Source organism: Terrapene carolina, unplaced genomic scaffold (assembly GCF_002925995.2).
Source record: "Terrapene carolina triunguis isolate 2854851 unplaced genomic scaffold, T_m_triunguis-2.0 Scaffold67, whole genome shotgun sequence".
Lineage (NCBI taxonomy): Eukaryota > Metazoa > Chordata > Testudines > Emydidae > Terrapene > Terrapene triunguis.
This window is the reverse complement of record NW_020664418.1, coordinates 23860846-23876023: the sequence shown is the minus strand read 5'-3', so window position 1 is coordinate 23876023 and position 15178 is coordinate 23860846. Positions and strand designations below refer to the sequence as shown.

The 15178-nt window shown below is 41.5% G+C and overlaps 1 protein-coding gene across 1 annotated transcript in view; it reads right to left on the bottom strand.

Moving 5' to 3' along the window:
• Positions 1-15178, bottom strand: part of LOC115271170 (thrombospondin type-1 domain-containing protein 4-like) — a 318226-nt gene that overhangs the window by 173018 nt on the left and 130030 nt on the right. The window contains exon 6 of the mRNA XM_029910795.1: positions 9556-9658. Within this exon, the coding sequence (XP_029766655.1) occupies positions 9556-9658 (103 nt within the window). The remainder of the gene's footprint in view (positions 1-9555; positions 9659-15178) is intronic.

The window sequence follows — 15178 nt, the reverse complement described above, 5'->3', positions numbered from 1 at the left end:
AACTTTGTAAGTAGCACAGGATATGTACATTTACATCAAAGTGCCAATTTTTCAATCCTGATAGTAGAGATGGACTGCGTACGGAAGGTTTTCATTCTGTAACAAAATAAAATAAACTTCCCCTTATCTCAGTCTCCACAGTTCAGGGAGGTTTGGATAAAAGGTTCTGGGTTCTACCTGCAAATATATATTTAAATTTTTAAAAGGCATTATTTTCATGGCAAATGTAATAGACAATACAACCATTTGACAACCCAAAGGAAGCATTAGGCCTTCTGATTTTAAAAAGTCAGGGGGAGCTATAGGAAATGCAGCCAGTTTGCAATATATAACATATTCCTGCTTCAAACTTGGAAACTTGTGTAAATTATCCTGGGAGCTCCCACTACTTTAAAGTGGACAATACTATAATATACTTCAGATAAGGCTAAGCCTACAGTGTAAAGCCCTGATTCTTCACCACTGAAGTCAATGGATGCTTTGCCTTTGATTTTAATGGGCTTTCAATCAGGCACCAAATGAAGCAGTCCAAATTGTCAAAAATGACTTTGGCACTTCAGAGCCTAAGCCCCGTTGCTCTGAAGGAGAGGTTCTTAAGTGCCTATGCCACTTTTGAAAATAGCACATAAGTAAATTTTTCAAAAGCACCAGAGTATGACGGTAAGCATCCTGTGCATGACTACACAGACCCTTCCCAGATTAAAGAGGTAGAAGCAAGTGACTCAGTGATCCTGAAGGGTAAGTGGTAACAGAAAGTAGTAGCAAGGCAGGTTTCAGCGATGGGGATGCTGGTCATTCAACTAACTGGAGTTGCTAATACTGCTAAGAATGGCTTGTGCAGCAAAGCTTTCGAGTGCAGATTGACTGGAGTTCAAGACAGAAAGCACTTAGCAAACTTGCAGCATTTCCAGGAAGGAGTGTCTTGAGGTCACTAGTCTTGGGCAGATTCAATTTGCTAATTGGTCGGATCTAAGGATACTCCATAAAATCTATTCAATGGAGCTCCAAGGGCTATATCCCTTTTAGTGTGGTAGAGCTCACATGCTTTCCTCTCAGGCCCAAACCCTCTCCTTTGCACAAGTCTGAGTAAATGAGCTTGCATATGAATGCTCCACAAGTGTCCAAGGGACAGAATCCTCCACATGTGAGATAGCACCAGTAGAGCTGCTCTGCGGTTCCAGCCCACTGGCAATATTGCCTCTAAACACCCTCCAGTCCCTTGTTGTATTTAATTATGGATCCACAGGTAATGCCACCACTGCTTCTTTGGTCTGTCTCTACAATTCCTCTACAATGAACCGGATGCACGGTTTCTTGGCCTGCCATTTCCCACCGACTTTGTCTGGTACCAACTGATAAACCTTGTTGCTATGTTATTTACACCTCTCACTCGCTGATAAAGAGACTTTTAAAAGATCAATTTCATTCCCTTTTAGATTTGTTATAATTGTATTAATCAAGATGAGCTCCTTTACTTGTGCACTGCAGGATTTCCATACAATTCACCATGGATTACTTCAACTAGGCCATTATTACAGAGTGCTACTTACTAATTTTATGACCTGCTATACTAAAGCTGTCTTTGTTGAATCACAAACAGTGAAACTTCTCATTAGAAATCCAGCAAAATAAATATGTATAAATAAATGCAGCCGTCTGGAAGAGCAGAATTATAAAATCCCAAGACTATTTTTTGCTATTAAAATCACTCTGGATCATGAGGAATAAGAAGCATTTATGACATGCCAAAGTTGCACCAAGTACAGTATCTGCTGCACACCTTAGCAAGTAATAGATTTCATTTTGTTTAGAGCCCATATGCATTTAAAAGCACAGGAGGTAAATGTCCCTTGAGCAGCTGGGTTTGGCAACAGATGTCCAGGGATGCAAGGGTGGAAGAAATATTCCACAGAACAGGAAGCAGCAGGAGCAGCACTATTCTAAAGCCACTACTGCAGCTTCAAGGTTGCAGTAACCTCCATTCAGGTTGCTCACTCCCAGCCATGCTGCAACCCTGCTCCAGGAATCAGGAAAACTTTTCAGGTTTTGATTTTTTTCTCCCCAAAGTAGAAAAATTTCAAAAAGAAGCAAATTCTCTGTTTTGTCAAAAAAAAAAAAAAGAAAAGAAAACAACTTTGCTGAAAGCTGGTCTCTGAAGCTTTTCCTTGTGGGCTAGTTCTCCTTAACCTACAATTTCCCAGTTTTGAAGCTTTGGTCTGCAAAATTGGAAATACTTATTTTAAAAATCGGGACACTGTAGGTCAAGTGTAACTAGCCACCAGAAGCAAACATGCTGGGAATATCACACCTCCCAACCTGTCTTGCTGGTAAGGTGTGAGCTCTTCAGGAAGTCTGCCTGTAAACTGCAACACTTGTATAAAAAACCAAAATGGTACATTCTTAAAGATTTCACATTCAACACAATAAGGGCTCAGTTACGCCTCCCCCTTTACAGGTTCCCTACCAGAGGGAGAGGAAGCCCTTCCCTGGCTCCCCATGCTGGTTTAGCAAGGCCAGGGTGGCCAGGGAGGGGCACAAGAGCAATCTCTCCCACCTCTCCTAATTAGAATGCTGGAATAACTCCCACAGCAGTTACACTTCTTGAACCAGCACAGATTGCAATGCCGCCCACACTGTACCCACAGCACCTTTGCCCTTTCAAAGACACATTCTCATCTTCCCGAAGCCTCACGTGCATTGAATTCCCTCCCTAGCACAGATGACTCTCTTACAAGCCATAAATAAGCCCTGTATGTTTAGCCTTTCAAATTCAAAACACAGACTATTTTAAAAGGCTAGTAGTTGAAAGTCCTTTCCCCCGTAACTTATCTGCCAAGTCCTGAGTTCAGGGTTTTGTGTTTCCTCTGCATTATCAGTCACATCTAAACCAGTGCTGGTGATGCTTTATCAGGGGTTTACCAACTAATATATCATTAGCAAATGGAACTGAAAGTGAACCAATGGCCGTATTTGGCAGGTGCATCAGGGAAGAACTGATTTTCAAACTTTGTGTTTCAACGTGTATTTGGAATGTGTGCGATTACCTGTGTGTTCTGCTATAGAGGTAGGATTTTGATTGATTTAAAAAGCACTTCATTTCACCTTTAAACCAGTACAGCTTTTCTGATAATGAACTGGAATCTTCAACTATTCCACCCCTCTTCCCCACCAAAAAATAGCAATAGTTCATCTGCCTTGACAGATTCTATTGTGGTCAGATAAACCCATACATTTTTAAAGGAATTAGCAGTTCTGTTTCTTCTTGAACCTTCAGTTACCTGTTCATAAGCCATCAAAATATATTAGGGGTTCTCTTTAGGTTAAAGAACCTTTCCCCCCAATCCAAAACAAACATGATTACAATTACATTTGATTTAAATAATAAGAACATTGTTATGGTAATTTTAAAATGGCTTGCTGTTTTTATTATACTCCTCCTTTTATTCAGACTTTTCCTTTTCACAATATGACTTTTCTCCCAGAACCTGGCCTTAAATCCATTTTATGCCATTGTTCCTCCAACATCAACTTGTATTTTTCATTAGAGAATCTAAATTGACAGGGTTTATAGTCCCTTTAATATGTTTTTTTTTAATAAAGACAGAAGTTTGTGTTGGAGCAGAAGTATGTAAAATACAGTTCAGAACTGCAACTGCACCAATCTAAACAAGGAAGAAATAAAAAAATGTGTATTTTTTTTTTAAATACTAATTATACATAACTCCACCATCAAGGCTGGGCTGTAAATCATGGTTTAGCTGCTCTCACTGCTCCAACATAAACACTAGGGGCAAAATGCTCCCCCCCAAATCCTTCTTCATTGGGATTGTGCAATGTGGGGGAAGGAAAGAAAAAGGGTGGTGGTTGTGTGTAAAGTCCCTTGAGTTGTCTCTGCTGGCTCAGAGCAGAAGAGACAAGGCTGCTGTGGGGAAGAGGCTGGGGGTGCAGAGGAGGTGGTCTAAGTAGCACCTCCTCCGAGCAGCAGCACACACACTGTCTACTGTATGCTGTCAATTGTAGCATGCATACAAGGAGATGGGGCCAGACCCCTAAGCTTGTGTATCATTAGGGTTGCCAACTTTCTAACTGCACAAAACCAAACACCCTTGCCCCACCCCCTACCCTGGTCCTTCCCCAAGGCCCCACCTCTGCCCCACCTCTTCTCCAAGGCCCCACTGCCCGCTCCCTCCCTCCCTCCCTCCCTCCATCATTCATTCTCCCCCACTTCCCCCCCCCTTACTCACTTTCACCAGGCTGGGGCAGGGGGTTGGGGTCTAGGATGGGGTGAGGGCTCCGGCTGGGGGTGTGGGCTCCAGGGTGGGGCCAGAAATTAGGGGTTCTAGGTGTGGGGGGGGCTCTAGGCTGGGGCAGGTGGGTTGGGTGTGGGAGGGTGTGAGGGCTCCAGGGTGGGACCAGGGATGAGGGGTTCAGGGTGCAGGAGAGAGCTCAGGGCTGGGGCAGGGGGTTGGGGTGCAGGAGGGGGTGTGGGGTGGGGCTGGGGGTGTGGGGCTGGGGATGAGGCATTTGGGGTGCAGTAGGGGGCTCTGGGCTTAGGGGTGGGGCTGAGGGGTTCAGAGTGTGGGAGGGGGATCAACCCAGGGGTTGGGGTGCAGGAGGACCTGTGGGGTGTGGGCTCTGGGAGGCAGTGGGTTGGGGTACAAGAGGGGTCTCAAGGCTGGGGCAGGGAGTTGGGATGTGGGAAGGGGTACAGGTGTGGAAGGGGGCTCAGGGCTGGGGCAGGGAATTGGAGTGTGGGGGTTTGGGGGTTTGGACTCTGGCCAGGTGGCAGTTACCTCAGGCAGGTCCCAGAAGTGGCTGGCATGTCCAGCTCCTAGGCAGAGGGACCAAGGGTCTCTGTGCACTGCCCACACCTGCAGGCACCATCCCCGCAGCTCCCATTGGCCACGGTTACCAGCCTATGGGAGCTGCGGAGCTGATGTTCGGGGCAGGGACAATGTGCAGAGCCCCCGTGGCCACCCCTGCGCCTAGGAGCCGAACATACCAGCTGCTTTGAGTAGCCGCCAGAGCCAGGGCAGGAAGGGGACCTTAGCCCCGCTGCACTGCCGACCGGACATTTAGTGGCCCGGTCAGTGGTGCTGACCAGAGCCACCACGGTCCCTTTTCAACTGGGTGTCCCGGTTGAAAACCAGACACCTGGCAACCCCTATGTATCATGATCCTTTGGGGCCATCTTGTGTGGAGAGGCCTCCCTCTTAGCACTCGTGCTAGGAGTGTACCTTGCTCTGCTTCTTCGTGATTGCACAATGTGGTGGGTGAAAGGGTACAGCTCTCTGGGCTTTCCCTCAGTGCCACCACATAGACAGGGCAGAATTTAAATTAAGACAATACAACACAACATCGACTGTAGAAACTGCCCTGTTGATGCTTTTAAATACAGAAGTATAACTAATTGCAGCACGCTGCTGGAGTTAAAGCCAGGACTGAAGCCTTGGATAAACCAACCGTTAACACCATTTCACCAATCAGGTGTCAGCAACTCATTTATCTGACCTGGTGTTGACCCAAGGTTAGCTGTATGGGTAGGCAAGGTCAACTATGCCTCTCCTTACACCTGTTAAGCTAAAGCAGTTGATGAAATGATGCTATTTCTCAGCCCAGAGAAGGCAAGAAGAGGCATGTGTCTATTCCTGGGTCAGGAAAAAAGGAATCCTCGCACTCTTGCAACACTCCTGGACCATAATGGGAGTTTCCCCCCAAGAAAAGGCCAAGGAAGGACTGAAGAATTCAATCTTCTGCTCTTTCAAGATGTAGGTTTTGCCATTGTGCAATCAACTGGAGGAGTTTTATGGCTCTGCATGTGGTGATTATCCATATAGAAGGATTAAAATGTGAGAGAGGGGAGTTGCCCAAATCAGTCTTTGTGACAGATTCCCCTGTTCTGGAGAACAGTATTGATATAGAGAGTGACTATCTGTGATGTACGCGGTGAGTATGTTTGTAATTCATTACCTGGGCAAACAGATAACAAGCAAGAAGTTATAGCTCAGAAAAATAAGCCACACTATGGCCAGCATACTGAATCTATGACCAATATAGCGCACTGATCTGTGGCTGATATATTGCATTCTCTTTCTGGAGGTATAGTACCTCTGAAAGTTCTTACAGTCAATGACAGCTTAAGTCACATAACCTTCAAGCAGTGAAAGTTTGGGAAAATGCCATGCCTATTTAAATAATCAAACAATCATTCCTTACAGTATTTTACAGGGCTAAGCCATGAAAGTTTAGAAATGAAAAGATTATGAGTTAAGCTTCAGCTAAATGAGGGCAGTTCCTCTTATATCCAAGTACCACTAACAACTAGAGCCTGTCAATACTTCTAAATTCTTAGATTCCTAAATCACTTTATGCAAGACTTCCAACAAAATTACAATTTCACACTCAGCAAATAAAAAGGGAGAGATTGAAACAAGTGTGATTTTCATTACAAGAGACTTGCACGGATATACATATTTTTGCTGAAACTTACTTTATCCATCTCACCAGGTGATATTGTAGATAAGCAACCTTTACCAGTAGGACAGCTCCCTTATTTTATATTTTTATATATATTTATAAATATATATATATATATAAAAGCAAGACTAATGTGATTAGAAATATGTGAACCACAGATTTTTTCCAGCAATGAGAACCTCTTCCAAGTTGTGCCCTTCGAGAAGTTGTATAGAAATAGAGGAGCCCTGCACTGAGCCAGCTTGCTGGGACCTCCCTCGCTGAAATGAAATCTTACTTCCTGCCTCCACCATACGGCAGGTTGATTTGTATTCCATGTCAGCAGGCCCACATGTTCACCTTCAAAGGAGTTACAATTTACCATCTCTGGGCTTTTACAAAAATCAATAATATTCCACCTCCTCTTCAAAGCTAACAGCAGCAACAACATATCTTTTAAAAATACTTGTTCTTAGAAATGGTCAGCCAAGAAGTTGTAAAGACTCATTCCCTAATTGTACCATATTTTTTTTCAAATACAGGTTGTAATGGGGAACAATGGGAAAGAAGAGGACTTCTGTTAAAATATAACTGACTTCAGTATGGAGGAAAGAAACAATTAGCCCTCCAAATGTGTTTCACTCACTTTAAGAATTCCATTCCCTGAACATGTATTTCAGCATACTCTGTCCTACTCCAATTCCATTTAAAAACAGGCCTTTTATAAATTAAGGTCCCAATCTTCCAATTCAGACTATGCAGCATTTCAGTAGGTCTTCTTATGTACCTAAGTTCTACTCAACATGAGGGGTGCAGAATTGCAACCCAAGAAGAAATTGGTGCATTTGAAAAGGCATCACTGTATTTATTATTATTAATTATTATTATTATTATTCAGGAGATGTTTATAATCCAATCTAGTAGCTAGCTAGTAGATTAATTTTCCTATACTAACTAAGGAATGTTTGTGAGTCTCAATTTGCAGTGCTGCACAAACACAAATCATTAGTTAAAACATTATTAAACATCAATATGAAACAATTTCTCTCTCTCTCCATTTGCTAGACATTTTTGGATGAGGAGGGAGAAAAAAATAAATAAATCTTTGGCTCGGAGACACAAGACTCCCAAAGTGGCAAAAAGAATCCTTATGACATTCTAAGAAAAATCTTAGGAATTTTTTTCCTGTTTGGATTAGGGAAAGCAATGCTACTCCATCAACAGCATAGTGCTGAACCTGGGATTAAGTAAAACATACCCAAGTAGCTAATTAGTAGGTTCAGTCCAGAGGATTTACCTAGAGAGCATAAAAGATCTCTAAATGGAAGACATGCACAAAACAGGCCACATTGTGGCTACGCTGACTTCAGATTTTAAAGGGGCAGAGTGTGAAAGTAAAAATACCTCTTTGCATTAATGACTATTATAGATAGCTCCATTGGAACCTGCCACTGTGATTGAAAAGCCTGATGCAGGGAAAGAAATTCCTACAGACATTAACCAAAAGAGAGGGTCAGAGTATCCAGTAAAGTAGATTTAGCTACTAAAAAGGCATCTATTCAAGCTAAATGTGGCTGTGGCAAAATCTGTTACTTCAACTACTGAGTGTTGCATTATGCTGAAGAAGGGACAGTTGAAGAAGCAGGGAGCACAGCTAATAAGAAAAAAAAAATCTAATTAAATCATCCAAATACAGTCTCTTCCCTAGATTGTGAGTTTCTCAGGGCAGGGTCCATCTCTTTGCTGCATGTTTTGCAGTGCTACCACAATCCAAGTGACAGGAATAATACAGGGCTCTCTATAGCTGAGAACAGCCAGAATGAGGGGCCTGAGGTAAAGATTTAAAAGAAATACTAAAAGAGGAAAATGGATGGATCAACAAACTCTTCTTAACATGCTCACTTTCAAAGTTCAGGGTGACCGTCTCTGCTACACTCAGAGGTGCAGCACAGAAATCACAGCCCAGTGGGAAGGGGGACAGTGATGGCTTTAAGTCTCCTTTGCTCCCTTGTAATCTGGAGCTGCTCCAGAAGCTAGAGCATAATGGGCCAACAGCACTGTCTAGAAACTCCATAGTGGTGCAGTCCAAACCCTGAGACACCACCTACACCAGATCGTATGAGCGGTACCTCAGAAGCAGCCTGCTGGTCTCCACAGTCTCTGCAACCTGAGAAATCCTCCTGCAGCCAGATACAAGGCTTTTTAAGCCTCTCCAGCCCTTTTACCCAGCAGTCAGCAGGGAGGATCTTGCCCTGATAGTGCACATATTTCTCTGCGCTTGAGTTCTCTTTGTTCCACTGATGTCTTCACCGCCTTTTTGACAAAGTTAATAAAGCATAACATGAACTAGCCTCCTCTCAGCCCACAAAGAAATATTTGAAGAATACATTTCTATACACACCATAAATATTTATACAGCGATAATCACAGATCTTGCCTGAGGGGGGGACCCAACCATTGCTTACACGAAGATGAATAAATAAATAATTTCAACCTCAAAGTTCAAAACAAAAATGTCTCTAGAAGAGAGGGGTTCTAACCCCCCTCACCTCTGGACCATCTTCCTACTAGGGATGGCAAGCCACTAGTAAGCTGCTGATGCTTTTATATCCCAGGGTGTTCAGTTCTAGTCCCAGCTGGGCAAATTCCTAGCACAGTTATCCTCTGCTATTGCCCACCCCAACTGCTGAGGATGTCCATAGGAAGAGAATGCATTATGACTATTCAGAGAATCTCGAGTAGGATATGTAAGAACCCTGGGCAAGATGCTAATCTGATGTAAAATTGTTTAGCTCCATTTACTTAAATGGCGCGACACTCTGTTTACACCAGTTGAGGACATAGCCCCCAAATGTAAGAAAGCAGAAGAGAAGATACAGAAGTTAAAAACAGTCCCCTCTGTTTGTACTAACTAAGGAGGTAACTGGGAAATATTGGTGTTAGGATTTTATCAGTCACATATACCTATAGTGGATGAAGAGAGGAAGGTCAACAGGGTTTAAGGACAGTTAAAACCTGTTGATATTTCCTGGGTTAAAGATGTTTCCCTTTCCAAAATGCAGGACATGTAATAACTATAACATGGATTTGACTTCTTACCTTCTGCAAAAGGTTCCCACTCATAAAATCGACCCATAAATGGTTTGTTGTTGTATGATGCACACTGTACCTCTCTGATATTTCTGCTGCTTTCAGGACACATCTATTGCAATAAAGAACAGGGGTGTTATATTATGATTTCCAGTGAGATCATTATCACTTTCTTCTTTATTAATTACTTTAAAAAGACTAATAAAGATGTCCCAAGCTCAAATCCAAAAAGCTACATTACAGGAGGCATCTTTTCTGCAACATAGTAGAGGAATTGTAGCTGTCCTGTGCAGTCAAAACCCCTGTTATCCAGTAGAAGTCTTGCCATGAGGGGGACCTCACCAGCAAAAGTCACTAGTGAATATGCCTCTGAGCAATCACCATGTGGATTGCCTGGCCCTTCCCATATTCCATAGACAGAAGCAGGCAGTGAACATATTGGGGCTAAGCATGCTAATTGCCTCAGCTACTTTGTGCAGCATCTGGAATAGCATTATTGCAGTGACTTATGTACTTGCTCACCAAAAGTCATGCAAGAGATCCTGCTACAGGGGATCATGAGTAATGGCTTGGTAGGATCAGGTCCCATGTTGAGCTGGGTGAATATTGCTGGGGGGTTTTGGTTAATAGGCAGTTCTGAATTTAAAAAAAAAAAAAAAAAAAAAGTCAGGTCCAACTGAATCAAAAAATCGAAAAACAAAATTACTGAATAAAAACAAAACAAAACAAAAAAACACACAACCCTGTTTAGTTCGCCACACACCATCAAAGTCCCCCCAAAATTTGGGGCTAAAACTATTTCACGAATTCGTGTCAAATCTGTGAATAATTTTGGGTTGACCAAAAAATGGATTTTTTGGCAAATAAGCTATTTGTCAGAAGAATTTCACCCAGCTCTGGCCCAACGTTGATATTACAGTGATGAGCACCATAGAAATGTAAGAACAAGAAACAAATGAGTATATTCATGCCATGGTCATAACTAAAATTGTAATTATTATTTACAATAACATTAAAATCTGAAGTATCCAAGGAAAGAAAACATTCGTGAGCTTGTGGAGTTAATGGGGTAATAGTTGTCCAAAATAAGCAACTTTGTTACTGAACTGTCATTTTTTCAATCAAATGATATTTCAAGAGAAATACAATAAACCAAATTTAGTCATTTCCCTTTCACAATAGCTTTGAATTATTCTATTTACTGGGCTTAGATTCAACACAGTTGAAACTCAAACACTTGCATGAAATGTTAAAAGCTGGCCACAGTTATTTCCTAGCTTATATTTAAAACTCATTCCATTTTACAGTTTGTTTATTTTTTCTTCCTATCTACATACAATTCTATTATTTCCATTATTGGGTATTTCAATTTGTGTCTTAGTCCCAGCTGCAATATTCTTGAAACTAAACAACAACAATGTCCAAGACCAAAAATGCATGTGTGTGTACATACAAAGACTATGGGGTGTCACACAAAGAACCAGACCAGCATGTCAAGTTCTTCAACTGAGAAGCGATAGATTTCAAAAGAATGGGCCCAGAATTTTACAAAAGCAATAAGTACAATTGATTAACTAATTCATCTGTATCTACTTTATTTTGGAAAAAAACAGTGAGAAGAGAGATATTGCTGAAATTATGTGTTGGTTTTCATATATTTATGTCAGGTGAAGGAGCAGTTTTCTTTATAGTGGAAGACAGCGTACCAAAAGTCAAACATAGGAGCTGGCTGGTCATTATCCATCCTCTGTCTACAGAGATGTATCTGTTTGGCTGATGGAGGCACTGAAGCCTAAGTCTCTCCCAGTTGGCAATATATTGTGCCAAAGCCACATCCACATGTCACAAATTGTTTTTTTAAATGTCACTGATTTTTTTAAATTATTATTATTTTGGCACACGTCTTCTGACAGTCTGAGGTTTTGTATTTGCTTGTTCTTCCTTCTGCAGTCTTGAGCTAATGCTCTTGCCTATCTGTACTGTATTTCTGGCACATAAATCATTTCCTGTACACCCTGTCCCTACTAACTGCAGACCATACATGAGTAAAAAGATCAAAATATTCACTGTTGGGTTGCCGAAAAGTAGTCTTTTTTTTTGTATTTTATATCACTGGATTTTCTATTTTAAAGTTATGGAAGAGTCACCCAGAGGAAATGGTGAAAACCCCAGCTCAAGTCATTAAAAGTTGGACAGGACAAAGCTAGGAAAATACATTGTTCAAAACAATCCTGCACTAGCTGAGAAATGCACTGCCTTAATGAGGTCTTGGCTACTTCTAAAAGTTACAGTGTGATGGTAGGAAAAAGCCCATTTGCTAGTCTGTCTCTTTTGAATCATTGTGAACTATCATATGTACATAAGAGTTGGTAAGAGACAACAGGTCTGAACTGATTCTTTGCCTTTTTGGGGGGGGGGGGGATTTATTTCTTTATATAGATTAAGGTCACAAGCATTTAAACACATTCTGCTGATGTGCTAATAATCTATAATACATACTGCTTAGGTCTATAATAGTCTGATAACACTTATGACTCATTTAACCTTTATAAACCATTTATATATGAATATATTATAAATATAATATAAAACATGACCCATGCAATATTTTTGTGCAGCCTGCCTGAAAAATAGATCTTTTGAGTGTTCTGATGGAGGGACTGAAAGTTGTGTAAGCTCCCTGTGTCCTCTTAAGCCCAGTTGTAACCTTTGCAGTATGCTACAGTATGTCACTACAAAAAATATAAGCAAACAAAAAAATGAATCGTGATGCTACAAAACCAAGTGCAAGATTTTGCAGGTGCCACAAAACCCCATCAATTCCCTTGGTTTATTCCTTTTTTTCCATCAGAGGCTACAATCAGTTTTTAAGCTTCCCATTCCCTACCCCCATTTATCACACACCCTTATTATTGCCTCAAGAAAAGCTTTAAGAACAGCATGAGCATCTGAGTTTCAAAAGGAGAGACTCCAAGGAAGAGGTCACATTCACCACTGCCACATCTTTTAGCTTCTTACAAAATTCCCCAGCAACTCTCACATATCTAGTAGTTTTTAATCACATCTCCCACCAAGATATCAGAGTGTCTGCTAATGATAGATGCCCTGTGCTTACTGATCCTTCCAATAATGCTATGCATAGGTTCATTGCAAATGTGTTGCTTTAAATATATTTTAAAAGCATGTTCAAGGAGGAAGGATGGTCTTGGAGTGGGACTCAGGAGACCTGGGTTCATGTCCCACCTCTGCCACAGACTTCTCATGGGACTTTGGGCAAGGTACTTAATCTCCTTGTGTCTTTGCACTGAAGTTCCCCATTTATCATTATTATTGGGTTCAGGGGCGGCTCCAGACACCAGCGCAGCAAGCGCGTGCCTGGGGCGGCAAGCCGCGGGGGGCATCCTGCCGGTCGCTGGGAGGGCAGCAGTCAGGCGACCTTCGGCGGCGTGCCTGCGGGAGGTCCGCCGGTCCCGCGGTTTCGGCAGCAATTTGGTGGCGGGTACGCCAAAGGCGCGGTACCGGCAGATCACCCACAGAAACGCCGCAGAATCCGCGTGTCCGCGGACCACCCGCAGGCATGCCGCCGAAGGCCGCCTGACTGCCTGCTTGGGGCGGCAAAAAACATATCCCTGATTGGGATAATAGTAACTCCTTACCAAATACGGATGCTATGAGTAGGGATTGGGGACAATTTTCAAAATGCAATTTTTTATCAAAATCGCAACTTTTGATTTAAAAAACAGATCCAGAATTTCAAGCATTTTTTTTGAAAAACTTACATCTTGTATTTTGTTCAGCAACAGAGCTGGTTAGAAATATGTATGAAAAAATAGGGTGACATTTTTGAGAAAGTTTTTGTAGAACACACACACACACGCACACACACACACACACAATCTCTCTGAACCAGCTCCAATTGTGAAGACACACATTTAGGACCAGAGCTCATGTGAAGCAATATTTATTTACACCTACTAAGTTAAGATTTCAGGTACAACTGTGATAGGGCCCATAGAAATTAACTAGATAAATCAATCTCATATTGGTAGAACATTTAACTATCTAACATGTTGAAGGAAAACAAAAACTAGAACCCATAATTGTGTAAGTTTTTAAAGTCACCTCCTTTTCATAATACACTGGAAGAGAAAGAAAGTGTCAAGCCAGCAACAAATTATTTTACTCAACTATCAGGCTAGCTAGCTTAAAGTTTTAAAAATTTTCTATAAAGGTAGATTTTCAAAAATTTCACTGCTTCAACCTGATAGATTCGTAACAGATACCTTTTCAGCAAAAAGTGCTTGCCCATCAGTGAGAAACAGAGGAAACAGGATGATAACCTGCCACTTATAGTCCTGAACCTTAGTGCAAGGGCAAAATTTACAACTCAATATACATGATTTTAACTACTTAGCTAGAGTACCTCTAAGCTCCAGTTAAGAACCACAACCCCTTTAACATGAGACTATAACCCTCAGTGTTTTTGACCAGCCAGCAAGTGGTGGAAAGGACAGCAGCACTACAGAAACTGAGGCTCAGAGAGTGTAAGGGCAAAAATTTCAAAACAAGTCACCAATTTTTGTTGCCCAAATTTGGGTAACTAAGGCCTGATTTCCAGAAGCACAGAACCCCTGTGGCTGTCTCAAATAGAGCATCCAAAATCAACAGACACTTCTGAATGTTTTACCCTATTTCTGCCTCAGTTTCCTCATCTGCACGATGTGAATATTAAAGATTACCTAGTTCAGGAAAGCACTTTGAGATCTAGGATTGTGATGCACTTTATTATATATGTCACATATTGTTAGTGTTGCCTCAAAATCAGCATCAATGGGGAGCAGTTACCACATGTAACATTTAAAAACTAAATCTCCTCATTTATTCCTCACCTTTCAAAAATATTTGAAACAGGGGTTTTAAATTTTTCTTGAAATCTTAATCAGTTTAAATAGCTTTTGGCTAAATACCAGAAAATTACTATCACTTTCCCAAACTGGACACATGCCCGCAATTAGCAAAACTGTTCCAAAGCTGCACTAGGATAATTCACTTTTGGAAATGCACAAAGGGGTTGTTCTAACTCTGAAATCACCCCTAAAAGCAATTAAACCATTCATTAAGATTTTGGCACTGTTTCGTTTGTCTGACCTACAGTCACTGGCAAAATCTTTTTCCTAGTCCTTACAGTCCCACTGGATTTCCCAGACTCAAGTACGGTTCACTGATGAATACTTTCCAGGGTGGATGAAATCAATGATTTTTTTTTTAAATTGATTTTTTTATTTAAATCAGAGTTTTGAGGGAAAAAACCTATCTAAAGATAGTTTTAATTAAGATACATTATAGCTCAAAGATATCTCATAATGGAATATGGATTATAAATTCTAATTCCATAGTATGAGACAATATATTCAGGAAATGTTTAAGAAAAGTTTTGAAAATGAATTCCAATAGTTCATGGATTAGGGACCCAATCTTATGGTGTTCCAGGGGCTTCTATATAGATTATTTAGGTTAATCTTTCTATCTACCCAATGGGACTCAGTGCTCAGCCTAGAAGATACCATCAGACAGGGCCGGCTCCAGGCACCAGCCCACCAAGCTTGTGCTTGGGGCGGCACCTGGAGGGGGG